Below are 21,867 nucleotides of genomic sequence, written 5' to 3'. Positions count from 1 at the left end.
TTCAGTTCTACTTGTCTTCTCTTAATTCCTAGCGTTCTCTAAAGTTTTTCTTGTTATGGGGACTTTGAATTTCTCACTGCTTGAAATAGTCTTATTCCAGCTTTTTCTCGGTCACTTCTATCTTATGCTTTAAGTCATTTTTGTTGAAAGGCCTTCCTTAACCATCCTATCTAAAATGTTACTCTTGTGATTCTGTATAGCAACATTATTTACTTTTTGTAAACTTTATTTGTTTACTTGTTTATTGTCTATCTTCTCCAACAGAAACTTTACCTCATGAGGGAAAAGAGCTTGTCTATCTAATTCTCTTTTGTATTATCAGCAAATAACAGAATGCTTAGCCATAAATATTTGTTGAACAAATAAAGAAGTGAATGTATATGAGGACTAATGTTCTTGTGCTAAAACAAAATTATTTTGTGTTGGGTTTAATGGTAGAATGATCAACTATCAGCTCTGTATCTATATTTAAGTCATTCCTATATTTGGCCATAATAATTCAAGTTCAGGGATTGCCTGTTTGGAAAAGTATATTGTACAAATGATATTAATAGACTTGAAGACTTAAGTTTGTTCACTCTGAGAAATCGGGGCATATAATTAACCAAAACTCTACCAGCAATCTATGTTCAAATGCTGACTTTTATGAGGTGGGCTTTGATAATTCCATGTAGTTCTCTTTTTCTCATAAATATAAGATTAGCACTCTGACATTACTGAAAATATATAGTAAATTGGTATAAATCCAAGTTAGAAATTGGAAATATTAAAATTATTTATTTCGTATTTACCATTATACTTTCCTTCTAATTAACTGTTGCCCTATGGGTCTTATGAAGAGAGGATTTTCTTTATGTGTATTTCTGCGATGTGACTATGGTATTAGCTGCGATAAAGAGGACTGTTTTGTGTTCTGCAGCTTATTCTGTTGTGGGCCTTATGTTGATTCACTCTTCTCTCCACTTTTCTCTAATTGAACCCATTTTCATGGGTACAGCATGACTTAATTTGACAGTCACTTGATGTAGTTTTAAATTGTAAAAAAAAAAATAGTGCAAATGTAGGCCCTGAAATCAAGTGACAATTTCTGGTTATGAAACGGTCATGTGGATGATCCATAACGTAGTTATATTAATTTGTTTAGATTGTCACTAATGAAAAATGTACATATTTTCTTGTTTAAAAAAATTTCAAATCTCTGATTGTGAGAAACACTGGCCTATAGGAATGGCCACTAGAAGGTACTAAATTTTCTGACATTGCACCTATTTCCAATATTTAGTCCAATGTTCACATCACATGTTAGACTATACATTTTAATTTTTGGTCAGACACTCAATATTCATATGTTTTCTTGAACTTCTATGATAATCTTGCTTGTTTTGAAGGAAAGGAAAAGTTCACTGGGAACTGTCTATTTTTAAGTCCCCTATTTCACCTTCTGACCCTTTTCTCTTCTTCAAAATCTAGACCAGTGGTATTCAAATCCTACCAGACCCCATTTTATGGTCTATATTTTCTAACACTTTCTTTGCTATGCTGATAAGAAATTATGAACTCACCTAGCAGAGTTGGAGTTATGGTGAAGCTAATGAAAGTTAAACTTCATGACCCCTCTTTTGCATGGGCCCCTCCAAGATACTGGAAGAGGTCAAATATTTTTATAAAATTTGCAAAAGTAAGATATTTTAGCCACGTTTGGATAAGACCACTGTTTTTTCCCCATCAGACTTCCTTCTGTCATGCTTCCTTTTTAACTGGCAGCATGAGAGTAGCTGCAGAAAGCTTTTGGGATCCAGCCAAGATGAACTTGAGTTAAGGATTTGTTTGGTTCTGGTTTAGTGTAATAGATGTACATGGTTCACAGTCACTTCCAGGTATGGGAAGGTATTGCAAGTCACCCTGGTATAGAAATGGCTTCCAAGCAAACGCCACCAAGAGCCAGCTCTCCTGACTTTCGGACACAAAGACGGAGGGGCAAAGGTCTTACTGAAGCATGAATGCATCCCCCAGTACTCAGCACTGGAAATTTGTGGGCAGTGAAGGAAGACAAGGTTGAAATATCTGGAGTCAGTGTTCCTGGATTCTTCCCATGTATACACAATATTAAACTTTTGTTTGATTTTCTCCTGTTAATTTGTCTCATGTCAATTTAATTCTTAGATCAGCCTGAAGAATCTAGAAGGATAGAGGAAAGTTTTTTCCTTCCCAACACTCTATAAAAAGTGATATTACAATATAACCGTCTAATGAAGAAGAGATCAGTGTATGTAGTAAAGATATATAGAAAAAGAAAATTATTTCTGGATTTTATAATGTTCATGTCATTTTCCAGCTTTTACATTTAGCAGTTTGTTGTAGTTTGCTTTCTTTTTCTAAATAAGTAGTCATTCTAATACCTAATATTTTATTCATAATTTTCTATTCAACTTTTTAAGGAAGACACCCCAAATTGTGGACGTTTCAGGCACCTGAAACTGGATTCATCGCTCCTAACTACACACACATATAGATTTTAAAATCAGTATAGGGGCTTCCCTGGCAGTGCAGTGGTTGAGAGTCCGCCTGCCGATGCAGGGGACACGGGTTTGTGCCCTAGTCCGGGAGAATCCCACATGCCGCAGAGTAGCTGGGCCCGTGAGCCATGAATGCTGAGCCTGCACGTCCGGAGCCTGTGTTCCACAATGGGAGAGGCCATAGCAGTGAGAGGCCCACGTACCACAAAAAAAAAAAAAAAAAAAATCAATATAATTCCCAGTCTTAATATAAAAAAGAAATAAAATGAATTGACTTTATAGTAAGAAAATATATCCATGATGAATATGACAGCTATAAATGTAGCCTAACATGATAGTGAGGTATTGGTGATACTGATACCAAGGCTGTTACCCCAGAGTCATACCCCTGCCCCTCCCTCCAAGAAACCAATTACTGTTATCTAAGTTTCAGGAGGAAGCTGTACAGAGAAAAACAAGAACTGGTTAGAACCAACTAGGTCCAAGATGGCAGAAGATTTGACTTCTAGTAGTCCTTAAGCCTCATTATATGCTCATTGTAAACATTAGCATATGCTAAATGATACACCACAGGTGCCATGACAGTTGACAATTGCCATGACAACAACTGGAAAAGCCCATACAAGGACTGAACAGGAGTGTTGCATCAGTTTCAGGTCCAAACCACACCCCTGTGCTTGGATAACTCATGAATATTCCTCTCACTCTTTCCGATTTCCCTCCCTTTTACCTCGACCCTCCTATATATTTGGTGTCTTTGCCAGAACTGGATTGAGAAGTTGATTTGCAAAAAGTTCCTGCTTCTTCATTCTTTGGCCATTGAATAAAGTTTGTGCTGTTCCAGCCTCAGCATCAGTTTTCTTGTTGGCTGCACAAATCCAAGCAGAAAAAGAACCTCCCTGGCTGAGACAAGGGGTCTTGGCCCAGGCCAGGACCCTGCTGGGGTCTAGCTGACTAATTTGGTAACAATACAATGATCAGGAACAGTGTAGCTGTTGGTGATCTGATTTTGGCAAACAGTGAAAAATTCAAGGATGCTGTTCCAGGAAAAGCAAATGTGAGCAGATAGGGTAGGTGTTCCCCATAGAAAGAGAACCGGGCATGGCTTTCTTGACATAAGAGAAGCCATTTTTGGCCTAAGTCATCTTGTGAACTAAGCTTGGCCACAATGCTTGCCCATGAGCAGATCTCAGTAATCAGGAAGTGAGGGAATGAAGAAATAAAGGAAAAGCAGTCAAGAAACAATAGTACGGCTATAAAACAGAGTCCTAGCTCCTCCTCAAGGGATATACATGACACTCTGATACAGTCTTTGAGTTCTGCAGGAACTAAGGTCCCCACCAAGGTGGAGGATGGAATGATGATGTTGACCTTTGTGACTTCAATCAACTAAAACTTGGACTTGACCTTGACCCCAATTCTATGCTGATTCTCCTCTGCTCGAGCCCCTTCACGAATATGCATGTACCTTAGCTTAAAACTTCCCAATTTTTGCTGTTCCGGGAGACACTGCTTTGGGAAATATCCCCCGTGTTCTCCTTTTTGCTGCAAGTAATAATAAATCCTTCTTTCTCCCAATCTTTTGGCTTGGTTGTATCCTTTGGCTCAACACCCACCAAGAGGCAAACCCAGTTTTCAAGTAACACAAAGAATAATCTTCCCTCAGTGTACACAATAGTTTCTCTCCTGTAAAATCCAGTATATATGAAAAAAAAGTAAAAATACTTTGCATTATTTGTCAAGCAGTCAGATGCAAGGCTCAAATAATTATAAAATATCTGGCTGGACATTCAAAAGCATTGCAAAGGCAGAACAAGTTCTTTATTATGCAAGCCTGTCCTGGGTATTACAGGACACTGGGCTGCCTTCTAAATGCTAAAAATGTATCCTGCACACCCATCACTGAGACAAGCAACAAGCAACTCCTCCCAGCTTCCGAAAGTTACTTACTAAAATGCAAATATCCTTGGCTGGGTTAAGACCTCTTGTCCTTATCTGCTAACAGCCTAAAAGGGATTCCTTTAAGAATCCCTTTAAGAGAAAGTTGTTTCCATTTTTAACTGTGTAATTCTGTAAGGAAGCTTAAAATAAATCTAGCCTGCACTGCACATGGCTTGAGGGCTGACTCGGCAAGACTGGGGTTTCTCTGTCTAGACTCACACCTGGGAATGATCTCAGGACCCACACAGAGCAGCTCCTCCCCTCCAGCCCCCCAGCCTGTGAGTGCAGATAGGGTCTGCTTGAAGCACAATTGCTCCTGTGTGATCTGGGCTGCACCCTCTGAGGAGGGTTTTTGCCTTCTGGACCGGTAACCTTTCCAAATCTTTTTCCTATGAACAGGAGTCTCTTTCTCTGCTGCTCTCAAGTCCAAAGGCTGCTAACAAAATGATCATAATAACAGTAATAACTATCATATACAGCATTTACTATCTACCAGCCTCTCTTCTAAATCTTTCACTATATTAACTCATTTAATACTCTCAACAAGTGCTGTTACTATCTCCATTTTACCGGAGAGGATGCTGAGTCACAGAAAGACTGAGTAACTTGACAAGAGCCACAAAGCCAATACGTGATCCGAGCTGAGAATCAAGCTCCAATGCCTGCTCAGAGCCTGGATGCCTAATCAGTCTTACTCTTAATCTCTTTAAAATATACCTGGATAATAATTTTTTTCTTTTAATTTTTAAAATTTAATATGATAGTCCAGCATTAAAAAAGCAAATTTTTTTTAAATGCCATCATTCTCCCTAGGAATCTTCCTCAGCAGGCTTATAATTCTCTTCTCTCTACTCTGAAGAAAAGATCAGCTCACTTAACGTCTGTTATCTGTTGGAAGGCAGGAAGGCAAGCCGGAGGCCCTCTGGGTCCCTTGGCTGGAACACAGTATTTATAAAGCAAAGGTCCGGGTCAATCTGCCTGAGTGCACCTTATGGTTCAGACTGTTTCCTAACTGCAAGGCCCTGCAGAGATACCTCAATTGGAAGGTGAATAACTGGTTTCACATCTCAAAGACAGGCAGTTTGATACTCCAGCTGCCCACAATATACTCTATAAAAAAGTAGGAATTAGGCTCAGTTAGTGGTCCAGCCTGGAGGAATTTTAGGAGACCTACTCAAGGATTTTCTCTGTATTTTATAGGTTTAGGGGATACCTCAGAATTGTATCACTAGTTAGGAAATCTTTTCCCAGTGTACTGCGTTTTTATGTTCACTCAGTACATGACCATGAACCTGACCCAGACCCTTTGACCTCTAGGCTTCCACTGATGACCTTTAATTGGCTATCTCGTAGACCTGTCTATAACCAATCTGTAGAATATTGTCTATAAGTAGTCTGTAAGATATTAGCTCTATCAATATCAATTTGTAATACCCAAATAGTATGATCACTTTTGAATTTGAGCTATAGCATATTTTGTTATTAAAATCAGGTGTCAGGGGACTTCCCTAGTGGTCCAGTGGTTAAGAATCCGCCTTCCAGTGCAGGGGACACAGGTTCGATCCCTGGTTGGGGAACTGAGATCTCACATACCGCAGGGCAACTAAGGCCGCATGCTGCAACTGGAGAGAAGCCCGCGTGCCACATCGAAAGGTCCTGCATGCCACAACTAAGACCCAAAGCAGCCAAAAATAAATAAATTAATACTTTTTTCGAAATAAAAAGATAAAATAAAATCAGGTGTCAGAAGTATATTTTACAACTAGTCTCCATTCAAATCCTTATTTCTGTGAAAAATTCCACCGATTCTCCCTTCCACGATAGACAGAAGTTAGTCTCTAAAAAATGGAAGGGAAATTATCAACCTTGGGATTATTTCCTGAAGTCTCATTTTTCTTTTTCCGGGGGAAGAATCTCTGTCCACACCTAAAGTTTTAGCTTGCATAACCCCTGTCTCCATCTCTTCCTGAGTGCATTAACTTTGGGAGTCCTAGGAGCTTCTATTTATTTCTTGATGATCCACCCAAAGCAGGTAACCATTCAAATCAAGACATTTTAAAAGTATTAAAGCCACTGATGTTATTGTGAAAATTCACCGGGCAGTCAGCACCAGCTATTCAGAGCTCTTTGCTGAGCAGACTCCTATTCAAGGTGGCAGGAGCTGGTGTCCTCCTTGCCCTAAGAATCCAGAGTAAAAAGGCAAGAATCTCTCTCTCTTCTCTCTTCTTTTTTAGGTACATCAATGAAATATACATAACTAGTATGTCCACAGTGCTCATAGCATTGTGGCTGTGGATTGAAATGCCATTTCCAAAAACAAGAAAAAATCGTAGGACTGCATTTTCTACAATTTCTAGAGGTAGGATTAGATCAATGATTCTCCATTTGTGGGTGGGTTATGGATCCTTGGAATCCATGAAATTTTTGAATGGAGACTATGAACCCATGTCGACTTTAAGGACAATGTGTAGATTGGATGAATAAGGATACATATTATATAGAAGTGGTCATGAGTGTAGACTCTTCAGCCAGATTCCCATTGTAACTTTTCGACTTAGCAGTTGCATGTTCTTGGACAAGTCACTTAACCTCTCTGTGCTTTAGTTTCCTCATTCTTTAACCACATAACGTTGGTAGGAGGAGCCAAGTAGATAAGGCATGTTGCATACTTAGCCTTGTTCCCACCAGTCCTCAGAAAGAAATCAGTATTTATCGGGTACATACACACAGAGAGCTGTTTTGCTGTTTCATCATTTCATATCCAATTTTATATCGACCTTGCTTGATACTGGAAAACAGAGAGGAAAAAGCCAGTAGATTAGCTTTTCTTCTGCTTCCCAGTTTTGGAAGGAACAAAGGCTCAGACACACTATGGACTGATCCCTCCCTTGCCATCATGTCCCAAATCATCAAAGTTCCTGGCAAAAGCCTTTTACTCTGGACACGTCACAGTGGATAGGCCCTATAGTTCATGCATGGCCAACTGAGTTTCATTTCCCCACTGCTGCAAAGTGAAGAATAGATTAAGGTTTCTGAGAACCAGTAACAGGTCAAAATTTGGGGATAGAGATGCTGTTTATGAGTGTTGAACACATGAGTACCCGGGTTCAAAGCTTGTAGTAAGAAGTGAGGTTAAGACACAAACTATTGATCCCAGTGAACACATGTTCCTGACATTGACAAGCAGGATACAAGAATCAACAGCACATTCCACCCAGACAGTGGATATAAAATTTGGAGAACTTTTTCTTTTTTTTTTTTAATAAGATAAAGGATGTGTGGAATTCAACTGGCACATCAACCAGTTATGGCAGAGTGGAGTAGTACTATGGTTTAATCTTAAGTGTTGTCCTTTCTGAATACTCATTTTATTCCTTTGGGTACTATGGCATTTAGGGTATAGTTTATTCTTTCTGAGGTTGATATTGTTGATTTTGTTGTTGTTGTAGAGGTTGATGAATGCATGGTTTGTTTTGCTTTTTGAGCTTTAGTGAACTACTTTTTTTTTTTTTTTTTTTTTTTAGTGAACTACTTTTGTTGAATCTGCTGATGTTTGCCATTACTGCTACCAAAATACTACCTTCATTTCACTACTGGACACTGAAGCAAAAAAGTCTTTAGGATGGTGGAGGAAATGAAAGTAGTGTCTCAACTCCAAAGCTTATACTCTCTGAGCTAGGAAATAGTATGTCTTGATGAATTTCAGTCTACCTCCCATTCAAGCAGGGAATAACTGAAAGAGGAAGCTGTAAAATAGATTATTTGAGTCGCAGGAAAGTGATTGTCTCTGAAGGACAATTTTATTGTAGAATCGCTGTCCTAGGGAAAAAGAATATCTGATAACTCCCCTGGACAAACTCAGCAAAGTGGTGAAATAGCTTCTGTCTGTCTCTTCCAGGATCTTGATATATTCAAATACGTACTGCCTTCTGACAGTGCCTCAAAAATTGCATATTCCCCATTTCTTTCTCCTCCCCACCCCACCCGCCCCCACCGGCAAACAACTTTTTCCATTCTCTTCTCTCTTATCATGCTCCCTTCTTCGTGACTATGGAGAGGAGTGACATTGCTTACATAAATTATACTGGCGTTAAGATACTGGTTATCAAAGCAAGCATCCTGTGTATTTGCTGATTGCCTTAACCCTGTTGAAATGCATGTTTCTCCTGAGTCTTTAATAAATAATGATAATAAAAGAGGGCAAAGGTCGATTTACTGAGCAGCTTTTACATACCAGATGCTGTGTAATGCACTTTACACATTTATTATCTTATTAAACCTCATAATAAAGACATGACCTGGATACCATTATTGTCCCTACTTTACAGGTAAACCTTAATCACATAAATACTAGGAGTATTTGAATTCAGATCTCTAAATACTTACGCTTTCCAAAATAAATGGCTTCTTTCTTTAAAGATCTGTCACTAAAACGTCGCATGACCTGGGACCAGTCACAATCTTTCTTATATGAAACTTTCTATTTATGAATCCGTAGCCCCATATTCTCTAATTTCATAGAAGCTGGAAGCTTTGGTTAGATCTTTACGTGCAGTGACTTTATGTTTAATTCATTAGACCTAACTCAAGAGTCTGTGAGGAAAAGCATAGCATGATAGAATGGGGCCTTGCTTACTTTGTACTGCCTCTGCCTACTTCAGAGTTCTGCCAAGGACCAAACAATAACACTGCATATGAAAAAGCTTTGTAAAGGGCAAACCATTGTAGCTATTTATGGGGTTATTATCTCCAGTATCACTATCAATACCAAATCCTGGAAGAAGGTGACCAACTCTGACCTAGATTTAAAAAACAGAAGAATTAGGCAAAGGGGTCCTGGAGGGAGGAGAACAGATGCGGATTTAGAGGAGAAAGGGTGATCGTGCTGGAGATTAGAAAGATAAAAAGGGAAAAATGGTGGGAAAGAAAATAAAATAAATTATATGACCGAGATCCCTGTAAGTTAAGGCTTAATGTCTGCCTTCCTGTGTTGTGAGCCCCATCAGGACCCCATGGGAGAGAAGGAGTCTCTGAAAATATCTCTAATTTGGCTGGTTGGATAGTGGATCATCAGGGAAGCAGATGAAAATTTGTGACTTTGTGAACTAATGTATCAGCAGGAAATTAGGTAATAAGAGGATTGGTAGCTCTGCAGAACCACAACAGAATTTCAGCAATTGCTGGCCATACTTGTAGACATGCATAAACAATATATCATCATGATTAAGAGTTTTACTCTGGGATTAGATTTTTTAAATATTTTGAGTCCCAAATTAGCCATTTACTAGGGAATACCCTAAGACAAGCTACTTCACCTCTCTAAGTTCCAATTTTCTTATCTATAAAATGTCAATAACAATGGTACCTCCTTCATAGGTTTATTGTGAGAAATGAATGAAATACCAGATGTATTTATCATAGTGCCTGGCATATATTAGGTGTTGAATAATTAACTGTTGTTGTTTTATTCTGCTCTCCCTGGCACCCCACTTTTCTAAGTTGCAAATGACATAGCTATACATTGACAGTTTAAGAAAGCTCTGTGCCCGTGTGCCTAGCTCTATGCCTCTTTACCACTAGATTCCACATGTGTACACGGAAGTGGGATGGAGAGTGCAGTATGCGGGTAAATACAAAATTGTCCTATTAGGCACCACCCTGAATATTATCTCCAGAGAAGGAAGCAAACCTAGGTGCAGCTGATGAGTTAATGAGATATGAAACAGAGAACATTTCCTTCTCCTTTTTAGTTTCAAGCTTACTCTAAGGCCCTAGGTCTCTCCAGGCCAGTTGGCACCTGGCAGCCACAGAGGAAATGCCTACTGCCATGGGAACCCCTGCCCTGCTGTGGATAGCTCTGCTGCTCTTCTGTAAGTAGAGATCAGTTACTGACCCCTGAAGGGGCCAAAATGGATTGGGAGAGCAGCTGGAGTGGGAAAGTTGATCATTTTACTGGTGACTTTTTCTAGTCTATGTGCAAACCGTGGGGAATTTCCCAGGGATTCTGTAGGGAAGGCAAGCTGGATAGCAGAGGAAGTGGGGCTGAACACCATCTAAGGGGGAAGCTGGACTGAAAGTCTGGTCCTTGCTATCATGCTGGCATCTTCCAGAGGGCAAGGGAGAAAAGACAGAAGCTCCTTCCTTCCCTGAGTCAGATTCCTGGAAAGATGGTTGGCCCTTAAAACTTCATGGATGTAAACCTCATCACCACTTCCAGATCCCAGTCTTTAGGTGTCCAGAAGGCTGGGGATAGACACTAACGTATCCTCTCTGGACTTTTTGCAGCTCCAGATGGCATATCAGCAGGTGAGACCTCTGTCCTTGTTCCCTCAGCATTTCAATGTGTCTGGGACTTGCCCTCCCTTCACTCTTTCCCTTCATCCCATCATCTATTTTCTAATGATTATTAATCTGCTCTTCCCTGTCCAACCCACTTCCACCTTGCATAATCTTCCTTTATCCCCCCATTTAAAAGTTTCCCACATGTCACTTCATTCTCTCAAGTCACCCTTTCCTCTTTAATGCCAACAATCATGTCTGTTGAGCATCTAAGTGTCTCAGCCACTCCTCCAGCCACTATCATGTAAACTTGTTCTTTTTTAAATTTTTTTATACAGCCGTTTCTTATTAGTTATTTATTTTATACATATTAGTGTATATATGTCAATCCCAATCTCTCAATTCATCCTACAACACCCGATCCCTGCTTTCTCCCCTTTGTGTCCATACATTTGTTCTCTACATCTGTGTCTCTATTTCTGCCTTGCAAACCAGTTCATCTGTACCATTTTTCTAGATTCCATATATATGTGTTAATATACGATATTTGTTTTTCTCTTTCTGACTTACTCACTCTGTATGACAGTCTCTAGATCCATCCACATCTCTACAAATGGCCCAACTTCACTCCTTTTTATGGCTGAGTAATATTCCATTGTATATATGTACCACATCTTCTTTATCCATTCGTCGGTTGATGGGCATTTAGGTTGCTTCCATGACCTGGCTATTGTAAATAGTGCTTCAATGAACACTGGGGCGCATGTGTCTTTTTGAATTATGGTTTTCTCTGGGTATATGCCCAGTAGTGGGATTGCTGGGTCATATGGTAATTCTATTTTTAGTTTATTAGGGGACCTCCATACAGTTCCCCATAGTGGCTGTATCAATTTACATTCCCACCAAGAGTGCAAGAGGGTTCTCTTTTCTCCACACCCTCTCCAGCATTTGTTGTTTGTAGATTTTCTGATGATGCCCATTTTAACTGGTGTGAGGTGATACCTCACTGTAGTTTTGATTTGCATTTCTCTAATAATTAGTGATGTTGAGCAACTTTTCATGTGCTTCTTGGCCATCTGTATGTCTTCTTTGGAGAAATGTCTATTTAGGTCTTCTGCCCATTTTTGGATTGGGTTGTTTATTTAATATTGAGTTGCATGAGCTGTTTATATATTTTGGAGATTAATCCTTTGTCTGTTGATTCATTTGCAAATATTTTCTCCCATTCTGAGGGTTGACTTTTAGTCTTGTTTATAGTTTCCTTTGCTGTGCAAAAGCTTTTAAGTTTAATTAGGTCCCATTTATTCATTTTTGCTTTTATTTCCATTACTCTAGGATGTGAATCAAAAAAGATCTTGCTATGATTTATGTCGAAGAGTGTCCTTCCTATGTTTTCCTCTAAGAGTTTTATAGTGTCTGGTCTTACATGTAGTTCTTTAATCCATTTTGAATTTATTTTGTGTATGGTGTTAGGGAGTGTTCTAATTTCATTCTTTTACATGTAGCTGTCCAATTCTCCCAGCACAAATTATTGAAGAGACTGTCTTTTCACCATTGTATATCCTTGCCTCCTTTGTCATAGAGTAGTTGACCATAGGTGCGTGGGTTTGTCTCAGGGCTTTCTATCCTGTTCCATTGATCTATATTTCTGTTTTGTGCCTGTACCATATTTTCTCGATTACTGTAGCTTTGTAGTATAGTCTGAAGTCAGAGAGTCTGATTCCTCCAGCTCCGTTTTTATTTCTCAAGATTGCTTTGGCTATTCAGGGTCTTTTGTGTCTCCATACAAATTTTAAGATTTTTTTGTTTTAGTACTGTAAAAAATGCCATTGGTAATTTGATAGGGATTGTATTGGATCTGTAGATTGCTTTGAGTAGTATAGTCATTTTCACAATATTTATTCTTCCAATCCAAGAACATAGTATATCTCTCCATCTGTTTGTATCATCTATGATTTCTTTCATTAGTGTCTTATAGTTTTATGCATACAGGTCGTTCTGACCTGATCTTTCATTGTTAGTGTATAGGACTGCAAGAGACTTCTGCTCATTAATTTTGTATCCTGAAACTTTACCAAATTCATTGATTAGCTCTAGTTATTTTCTAGATCTTTAGGGTTATCTATGTAGGGTATCGTGTTATCCACAAACAATGACAGTTTTACTTCTTTTCCAATTTGGATTCCTTTTACTTCTTCTTCTCTCTGATTGCCATGGCTAGGTATTCCAAAACTATGTTGAATAAGAGTGGTGAGAGTGGATATCCTTGTCTCATTCCTGAACTTAGAGGAAATGCTGTCACTTTTTTCAACATTGAGAATGATGTTTGCTGTGGGTTTGTTGTATATGGCCTTTATTATGTTGAGGTTGGTTCCCCCTATGCCCACTTTATGGAGAGTTTTTATCATAAATCGGTGTTGAATTATGTCAAAAGCTTTTTCTGCATCTATTGAGGTGATCATATGTTTTTTATTATTTAATTTGTTAATATGGTGTATCACATTGATTGATTTGCATATACTTTAGAATCCTTGCATCCCTGGGATAAGTCCCACTTGATCATGGTGTATGATCTTTTTTACTGTGTTGTTGGATTCTGTTTGCTAGTATATTGTTGAGGATTTTTGCATCTATATTCATCAGTGATATTCGTCTGTAATTTTCTTTTTTTGTAGTATCTTTGTCTGGTTTTGGCATCAGGGTGATGGTGGCCTTGTTGAATGAGTTTGGGAGTGTTACTTCCTCTGCAATTTTTTGGAAGAGTTTGAGGAGGATGGGTGTTAGCTTTTCTCTAAATATTTGATAGAATTCACCTGTGAATCCATCTGGTCCTGAACTTTTGTTTGTTGGAAGATTTTAAAACACAGTTTCAATTTCATTACTTGTGATTGGTCTGTTCATATTTTCTATTTCTTCCTGGTTCCATCTTGGAAGGTTTTACCTTTCTAATAATTTGTCCATTTCTTTTAGGTTGTCCATTTTTTTGGCATAGAGTTGCTTGTAGTAGTATCTTATGATGCTTTGTATTTCTGCAGTGTCTGTTGTAACTTCTCCTTTTCATTTCTAATTTTATTGATTTGAGTCCTCTCCCTCTTTTACTTGATGAGTCTGGCTAAAGGTTTATCAATTTTGTTTGTCTTCTCAAAGAATCAGCCTTTAGTTTTATTGATCTTTGCAATTGTTTTCTTTCCATTCCATTTATTTCTGCTCTGACTTTATGATTTCTTTCCTTCTGCTAACTTTGGGGTTTTGTTTTTTCTTTCCTTAGATCCTTTAGGTGTAAGGTAGATTGTTCATTTGAGATTTTTCTTGTTTCTTGAGGTAGGATTGTATTGCTATAAACTTCCCTCTTAGAACTGCTTTGCTGCATCCCATAGGTTTTGGATCATCATGTTTTCATTGTCATTTCTCTCTAGGTATTTTTTGATTTCCTCTTTGATTTATTCAGTGATCTCTTGGTTATTTAGTAATGTATTGTTTAGCCTCCATGTGTTTGTGTTTTTTACATTTCTTCCCCTGTAATTCATTTCTAATCTCACAGCATTGTGGTTGGAAAAGATGCTTGATATGATTTCAATTTTCTTAAGTTTACCAAGGCTTGATTGTGACCCAAGAGGTGATCTATCCTGGAGAATGTGCTGTGTGCACTTGAGAAGAAACTGTAATCTGCTCTTTTAGGATGGAGTGTCCTATAAATGTCAGTTAAATCTATCTGGCCTATTGTGTCATTTTAAGCTTGTGTTTCCTTATTAATTTTCTGTTTGGATAATCTGTTCATTGGTGTGAGGTGTTAAAGTCCTCCACTATTTGTGTTACTGTTGATTTCCTCTTTTATAGCTGTTAGCATTTGTCTTATTTATTGAGGTGCTCCTATGTTGTGTGCATATATAATTGTTATATCTTCTTCTTGGGTTGATCCCTTGATCATTATGTAGTGTCCTTCCTTGTCTCTTATAATATTCTTTATTTTAAAGTCTATTTTATCTGATATAAGTATTGCTACTCCAGCTTTCTTATGACTTCCATTTGCTTGGAGTATCTTTTTCCATCTCCTCACTTTCAGTCTGTAAGTGTCCCTAGGTCTGAAGTGGGTCTCCTGTAGACAGCATATATATTGGTCTCATTTTTGTATCCATTTAGCAAGCCTGTGTCTTTTGGTTGGAGCATTTAATCCATTCATGTTTAAAGTAATTATCAATATGTATGTTCCTATGACCACGTTCTTATTTGTTTTGGGTTTGTTTTTGTAGGTCCTTTTCTTCTCTTGTGTTTCCCACTTAGAGAATTTCCTTTAGCATTTGTTTTAGAGCTCGTTTGGTGATTATGAATTCTCTTAGCTTTTGCTTGTCTGTAAAGCTTTTGATTTCTCCATTGGATCTGAATGAGATCCTTGCGGGGTAGAGTAATCTTGGTTATAGATTCTTCTCTTTCATCACTTTAAATATATCATGGCACTCACTTCTGGCTTGTAGAGATTCTGTTGAGAAATCAGCTGTTAACCTTATGGGAGTTCTCTTGTATGTTATTTGTCATTTTTCCCTTGTTGCTTTTAATAATTTTTCTTCTTCTTTAATTTTTGTCAATTTGATTATTATATGTCTTGGTGTGTTTCTTCTTGGGTTCATCCTGCCTGGGACTCTCTGTGCTTCCTGGACTTGGGTAGCTATTTCCTTTCCCATGTTAGCAAAGTCTTCAACTATAATCTTTTCAAATATTTTCTTGGGTCCTTTTTCTCCCTGTTCTCCTTTTGTAGGGACCTCCCTGTTCTCCATTATAGGGACCCCTATAATGAGGATGTTGGTGCATTTAATGTTGTCCCAGAAGTCTCTTAGGCTGTCTTCACTTATTTTCATTCTTTTTTCTTTATTCTGTTCCACAGCAGTGAATTCCACCATTCTGTCTTCAGGTCACTTATCCATTCTTCTGCCTCAGTTATTCTGCTATTGATTCCTTCTAGTGTACTTTTCATTTCAGTTATTATATTGTTGATCTCTGTTTGGTTGTTCTTTAATTCTTCTAGGTCTTTGTTAAACATTTCTTGTATGTTCTCGATCTTTGCCTCCATTCTTTTTCTGAGGTCCTGGATCATCTTCATCATCATTATTCTGAATTCTTTTTCTGGAAGGTTGCCTATTTCCACTTCATTTAGTTGTTTTTCTGGGGTTTTATATTGTTCCTTCATCTGGTAAATAGTCTTCTGCCTTTTCATTTTGTCTATCTTTCTGTAAATGTGGTTTTTGTTCCACAGGCTGCAGGATTGTTGTTTTTCTTGTTTCTGCTCTGCTTGTGTTGGAGGGTCTCCTGCAGGGGGCTCAAGGTGGGGTAGATAGTGGCTGTGGCTCACCACAGGGACAAGGCACTGGCAGCAGAAGTTCTCGGATGCATTCCTTGGCATGAGCCCTCCCAGCGTCCACCATTAACCCCACCAAAGAGCCTGTAGTTCTCATTTCAATTCTTACACCATCATCACTGTTATTATTATTGCCATTTTATAATTGAGGATGCTGAAACTCAGATTAAGTCATTTTCTGGAGGTTACACAGCTAACAAAGGACCGGATTGTAACATAAGTCCCTTGAATCCAAGTCTTTCAGCAGCTTCATCTCTTCCTCATCACCACCTGGCTGCTTCCAAAGTTTCTGTTCAAATTTGTGCCATATCTCTTTGTCCCTGAAAGACTTTTAAGACTGATCCTCTTGGCACTTCTCACTACCATCCAGAATTGACATATATTTTTAATTCCATATTCACTCACAGTTAAATAGTCATAAAAATTTAGAGCTGGGAGAGATCATGTATTTCATCTAGTCCAATGCCTTAATTCATCCATTATTCACTCATTCATCAACTCAATAAATATTTAATGAACACTTACTGTGTAATAGTCACTGTGCTGAGTTATGGTTGAACATCACAGACATAATCTCTGCCTGAAGAGACTGCAGTCCTCATTTACAGACATTGGAACTGAAATTTAGAGAATTAGAGGGAGTTATCCTACATCACATAGTAAATTTGCTTGTTTGTTTTTGAATATGCTGCATTTGTGTCTTATGTTTCTCCCTAGGTTGGGAGCTCTGTGGAGCCACAACACCCTTGTCTCCTTCCTTTAATCCTAGGAATCAGGACAGCTTCTTATCACCAATGGTATAAGTAAGGGTAGACTGACCATTGATTGTCTGACTATTTGTATGTCTGTACTTTGGAGTCTGTACAGTTTTCAATGATATTTTTCCCCCTTCTATGTCTCTTTCCACAATCTGCTCTTCTGAAAGCCATCTGGAGATCTAAGGTATCCTTGAATCCCCCATGGAACAGAATATTTAGAGGAGAGAATGTGACTCTTACATGTAGAGGGAACAATTCTCATGAAGATGACTCCATTTTGTGGACCCACAACAAAAACTCTTTGGAAGCAAAAACTTCACGTTGGGACATCATAAATGCAAGCATCCAGGACAGTGGGGACTATAGATGCCAAAGCAAAGGATTTATCATGAGTGAACCTGTGTACCTAGATGTCATCAGTGGTAAGTTCCAGGGTTATGGAAATATCAGTTCTCTCATGTGAGGAATGGCCCATCTGAAGATGGGGAGAAAGCAAGTTATTCCAAGGTTTAGGGCACCAAGGTGGGACTCAGCGTCTCTCACCAGACCTGTCCATCTCGCTTCTTCTACCTCTACTCCTTCTGTCAGCCATTCTGCCTTCTTTCAAGATTCTGGCAATCTCCCAGTGTTACTCCTCTACTCTATTTCACTTCTGACTATCTTTTCTACATAGGTGCAGATGCATGTTTTATGGTCAAATGGCATGTTGGATATGTGAACATTGCAAATAGTTGTATATGTTAAATAGGATCAAAAGATTGATTTAAAGATTTGCTCTGCAATTTCCATGTATCACAACCTGAATATTAAGTTGCACTCTTCATTTTGAAACACCTCTCTGTACATTCCTCATGTCCTCTGCTTTTACTTAAGAACAAATCTTATGTTTGCTTCATCTTTATTACTGTCAACAATTAGTGCAGCATGCTCAGGCACATGTGGGTTAGTCCGTAAATGTTTAATGAACAAAGCAATGATTTCATTTGCATGGCTAGCTCATTGTTATATTTTGCTTTATATTTTTATTTTTATTTTTTTTTATTTTTTTATTTTTTTATTTTTAATTTGTGCTTTTATTTGCCAGTATAACTACAGTAACCTGCAAACTTTTTTATTCTAAAAAGCACATTTTACATTACAGTCCAACAGACACATATATAATGTGTATACATATATAAAAGTGAAACAAAGGTTTTGCCAAAAAGTCTACCCTGAGTGTTAATTCTTTTTAAGACTTTTTTTTTTAAACTAAGGCTGAACTGCACTGACATCATAATCACCAAAGTCCCTAGTTCATCTTAGGGTTCGCTTTATGAAGTGAATAGTGTTGCACGTTCTATGGTGGGTTTGGACGATAGTATGATGACATAAAATCATTATAGTGTCATACACAGTATTTTCACTGCTCATAAAAACTTCTGTATTCTATGTATTCATCTTCCCTCCCCCGCAAACTCCTGGCAACCACTGATCTTTTTATTGTCTCCATTGTTTTGCCTTTTCCAGAATGGCATATACACGGAATCTATTTTTCTTTTTTCCTTGAAGAGAGGGGTTCAAAGTCTTTATGCCTGTAACACCACTCACGGCCCAGCCACACGTGGACCGGACAGGCTCCAGGTGGCAAACTCCCCCACTGAATACTGTAGCTTTCCTTCCAGTACTGAGGCCTGTCCCACTGGTCCTGCCCAGCAGCCACGTGCAGGTGAAGGGGGGATATGTGTTGGGTATCTGTTCATAGGAAGGCCACAAGTTTTGTGCCCCTTGTCACAATGAACCCTGATTCCTGTCGGGTGTGTTGTAAACAGACGAGCCATTTCTTCAGACTCCCTGCTCTGAGCACACCCCATTGCTTTATATTTTTAAATAAAAAAAATATTTTAGAGCATAAACATACTTTGTATTTTTCTCGAGTAAAAAGAGATGTTTCAACAGCTGTGTACAAATTCCAAATAGAAACTAAAGCAGTGTAAAACATCTTCTTTATTTCTTTGGAGTAGATTCTAGAAAAGTCCTCAAGGATCGTTCCTAAATAAAATATGTTTGTGCAACCTAGCCACATTTCCATTGAAAAGTCTCCTTTGGTGAATGCTTTTCAATTCTTAAAATGACATTAGCCATGCAACCTGACTCTTATATTTTACTGACTCATTATTGACAAACGTTTGTTGAGAACCTACCAACTCCTAGGTATTGTGTTAGGCATTGGAGATATGATGTAAGGAACAGGCATGCCCCAGACCTCTGAAGTATAGAGCCCAATGAGGAAAAGGACATCCAATCAGTACTTACACAAATAACTAATTAAAAGTGTGATACATGTTCTGAAGAAGTCAGGGGCTAACTGTGACTAATAGAACTGGGAAGCACCTATAAGGTTAGAGAGGACAAAACAGACACTCTCCTAGGCTAAGACTCCCCAGGCATAGTGGGTTTATTTCCCCCTTAGTGACTAAATGCAACAATGGAGCTGAGTGTGATAATGGGTTTCAGGCCTTCTATGGGTGGGCTCATTAGAAAGGTCAGCAATGTTGTGGTCCCAGAATTACTTTTCTGGAGAGAGGATTTATCAATAGAGGAGACAGGCTATAAGCATTATTTTTTGTTTCTTTTTATTGACCTTATGAGCCAAGAAATGGGTTAATGATAAAGGTTTCTGACACACACTCTCTGCATGACCTCTTTTATCTACTTTTATTTTATTTTTATTTATTATTAATTTTATCTATCATTGTTGAATAAATGACATAAAAAATGCTCTTCAGACTGGCTGCTCCTTCAGGCCTCTGCTGAGATAGTGTTGGAGGGCGAGCCCCTCTTCCTCAGGTGCCACGGCTGGAGGAATCTGAATGTCTACAAGGTGACTTACTTCAAGAATGACAAAGCCCTTAAGTACTGGTATGAGAACCACAACATCTCCATTACCAACGTCACAGCAGGGGACAGGGGCACCTATTACTGCATGGGCATAATTCAGCAGATACTCCATACTTCTAATCGCCTCAGCATTAAAATAAAAAAAGGTAAGTTGGTGAAGTAAAAGGAAGGAGTTCATAGCAGGGGAAAGGAGAAAGAGCATTTGAGCCTAAAGTGATAGCAGCTATAGAATGGGGGCAGCTGTGATCCCTTGGAAAGTCTATTAGACTTGCAATGAGGGGACCAGGGGTAGAGTGTATCCCTCAGTCTGTCTTAGATTCCTTACTTGTTCAATGGCAACAGTGATACCTGCTCACATGGAATTTTTATAAATATTAAATGTAATATTTGTGAAATGGATTGTTAAATACTAGCCAAGCAAAGTCATCTGTTGTTCCTGGGGAGAAATTTATATTTAACAAATTGAAAGAGAGTTTCAAAGTTGAAGGAACAAAAGCTATAAAGAGCTTGAAGAGTCTATTCTAGCCTAGGAGGGATGGGAAAGGAAACCAACAAGTCAATAGGCTGTGTGCCTGTGAATTAGGAGATGAGAGAGAGGGCTTGATGAGGAAAGAATAGGCAGGTGGGCTACCTCTCTAGCCAATGAAAAAGGCTGCTCTTTCCAAACTTCATATAAAAAAGTAAGACTTTGAAATATTTGCCTTGCAATGAAGAAATCAGACTTTTGCTTGGTGGACTTTGCTCATGCTAATATCTTAAAAAGCATGAGACCAGAAGCCAGAATTAAGCTCTAATGGTTGCTCTCTGTTCACTAATTTGAGACCTGTTATTTTATTGTTGCTGGGCTTCTAGTACCCTTATCTGTAAAATAAAGGATTTGGACTAGACTCCACTAGAATCACTTGGGAAATTTAAAAAAAAAAATTGATATCTGTATATCATCCCTTGAGATTCTGATTTAATTGGTTTGGAATGAGGCCTGGGCATCAGTATTTAAAATCTCTTTCAGGTAATGGTAATATGCAGCCAGGGTTGAGAGCCATCAGTCTAAGTGATCTGTAAGTAATTTCTGGCTGTAACATTCTAGGGTTCTATAATTCTAGAGCAATCACAAAAAAATCAGTACTTTGCAAATAGAGTAACGGAATCACAAAACAGTGGAATTGGAAGGCAACTTAAATATGATCTAGTCTAATATCTTCAATTCACCCAACAGACATGCAATAAATGATGACTGATTGATTGATTGATTGACAAATAAGGCACTGGTGACCCCCTGCCCTCATTCTGTCTCCTTTCCACCTCTGAATCATATGTGGATGTTGGTCTTGTCAGCTCCAAAGACATGGCCATCTTTCCTATGACCTTTCCCCTTGGGCATAATGGCTAGACAAACCATTAGACAGGGGCTGTGGGGGAAATACTCAGGATTCCCTAGGGCTCCAGGGAGCACAGACTGAGGAACTCAAACTCATATGAGTGTTTTCTCTCTGCTTCTGGATGGCATATCATGCTAGAAAATGAAAGACCATGTTGGGTCCTTCTCTGAGGGAGGATGACACCCTTAAACTCATTTTTCAGTTTCTAATATGAGTTATGTTTCTTGTTGTTGATTCCACTCCAGCTTCCCGAAGCAAATATTTCTGGCTACAATTTCTTATCCCATTGTTGGTGAAGATTCTGTTTGTTGTGGACACAGCGTTGTTTATCTCGACCCAGCAGCAGTTCACATTTCTCTTGAAGATTAAGAGAACCAGGAAAGGCAACAAATTTATGGACCCACAGCCCAGACCAGAACCCCCAAAGAACTGATGTTACTGCTCAAGAAACATCTGCAATAGCAATTTCTTTCTGGCATTAGCAATTGCTTCTTAATTGTTAAACACATCTCACAAGGTACCAAGTGCGCAAGGCTTTATAGAACTGCTTCATTAAACCAATCAAAACTGGTCAAGTTGCATGTAATAGTAAGTGCTCAATAAACATCATTTAAATAAGTAAAAGAATGAATAGATTCATTTATTAGTATTAAAAGAGACATACAACTTGAATAAAAGAAGTATGAAACCACATAACATGACGTTCCTAAGTATTTGAGCCTTGCTAATTTCTTTTCTGCTTCTAGAGGCAAGAACCATGAAGGTCT

General features: G+C 38.5%; 1 protein-coding gene and 1 non-coding gene across 3 annotated transcripts; one reads left to right on the top strand and one right to left on the bottom strand.

The window, feature by feature from the left end:
- Positions 1-10,266: 10,266 nt before the first annotated feature.
- Positions 10,267-21,533, top strand: FCER1A (Fc epsilon receptor Ia). 2 transcript variants are annotated; one of them, XM_030841913.2, is made up of 5 exons: positions 10,267-10,327; positions 10,743-10,763; positions 17,012-17,266; positions 19,610-19,867; positions 21,346-21,533. In XM_030841913.2, exons 1-5 carry the CDS (start codon positions 10,273-10,275, stop codon positions 21,531-21,533), a joined length of 777 nt encoding a protein of 258 aa, XP_030697773.2. In that variant the 5' UTR covers positions 10,267-10,272. The 2 variants fall into 2 exon arrangements, with proteins under 2 accessions (XP_030697773.2, XP_060142388.1); XM_060286405.1 differs by lacking the exon at positions 17,012-17,266 and having other exon boundaries at positions 10,273-10,327.
- Positions 18,563-18,692, bottom strand: LOC115844847 (small nucleolar RNA SNORA11). The gene has a single exon (XR_004036236.1). It is a non-coding gene; the product is annotated as a small nucleolar RNA SNORA11 (small nucleolar RNA).
- Positions 21,534-21,867: the final 334 nt, after the last annotated feature.

This window comes from Globicephala melas, chromosome 1, assembly GCF_963455315.2.
Source record: "Globicephala melas chromosome 1, mGloMel1.2, whole genome shotgun sequence".
In the NCBI taxonomy this organism is placed as follows: domain Eukaryota; kingdom Metazoa; phylum Chordata; class Mammalia; order Artiodactyla; family Delphinidae; genus Globicephala; species Globicephala melas.
Note: the sequence above shows the minus strand (reverse complement) of the source record. Positions and strands in the feature narration are given on the sequence as shown.

What these genes read in the sequence shown, in the direction of transcription:
- FCER1A (XM_030841913.2), top strand. Translation starts at nt 10,273, where the DNA reads ATGCCTACTGCCATGGGAACCCCTGCCCTGCTGTGGATAGCTCTGCTG. An exon ending in GTACCTAGATGTCATCAGTG is followed by an intron (nt 17,267 to 19,609) that starts GTAAGTTCCAGG and finishes AATGCTCTTCAG; the next exon opens with ACTGGCTGCTCCTTCAGGCC. An exon ending in CAGCATTAAAATAAAAAAAG is followed by an intron (nt 19,868 to 21,345) that starts GTAAGTTGGTGA and finishes ATTCCACTCCAG; the next exon opens with CTTCCCGAAGCAAATATTTC.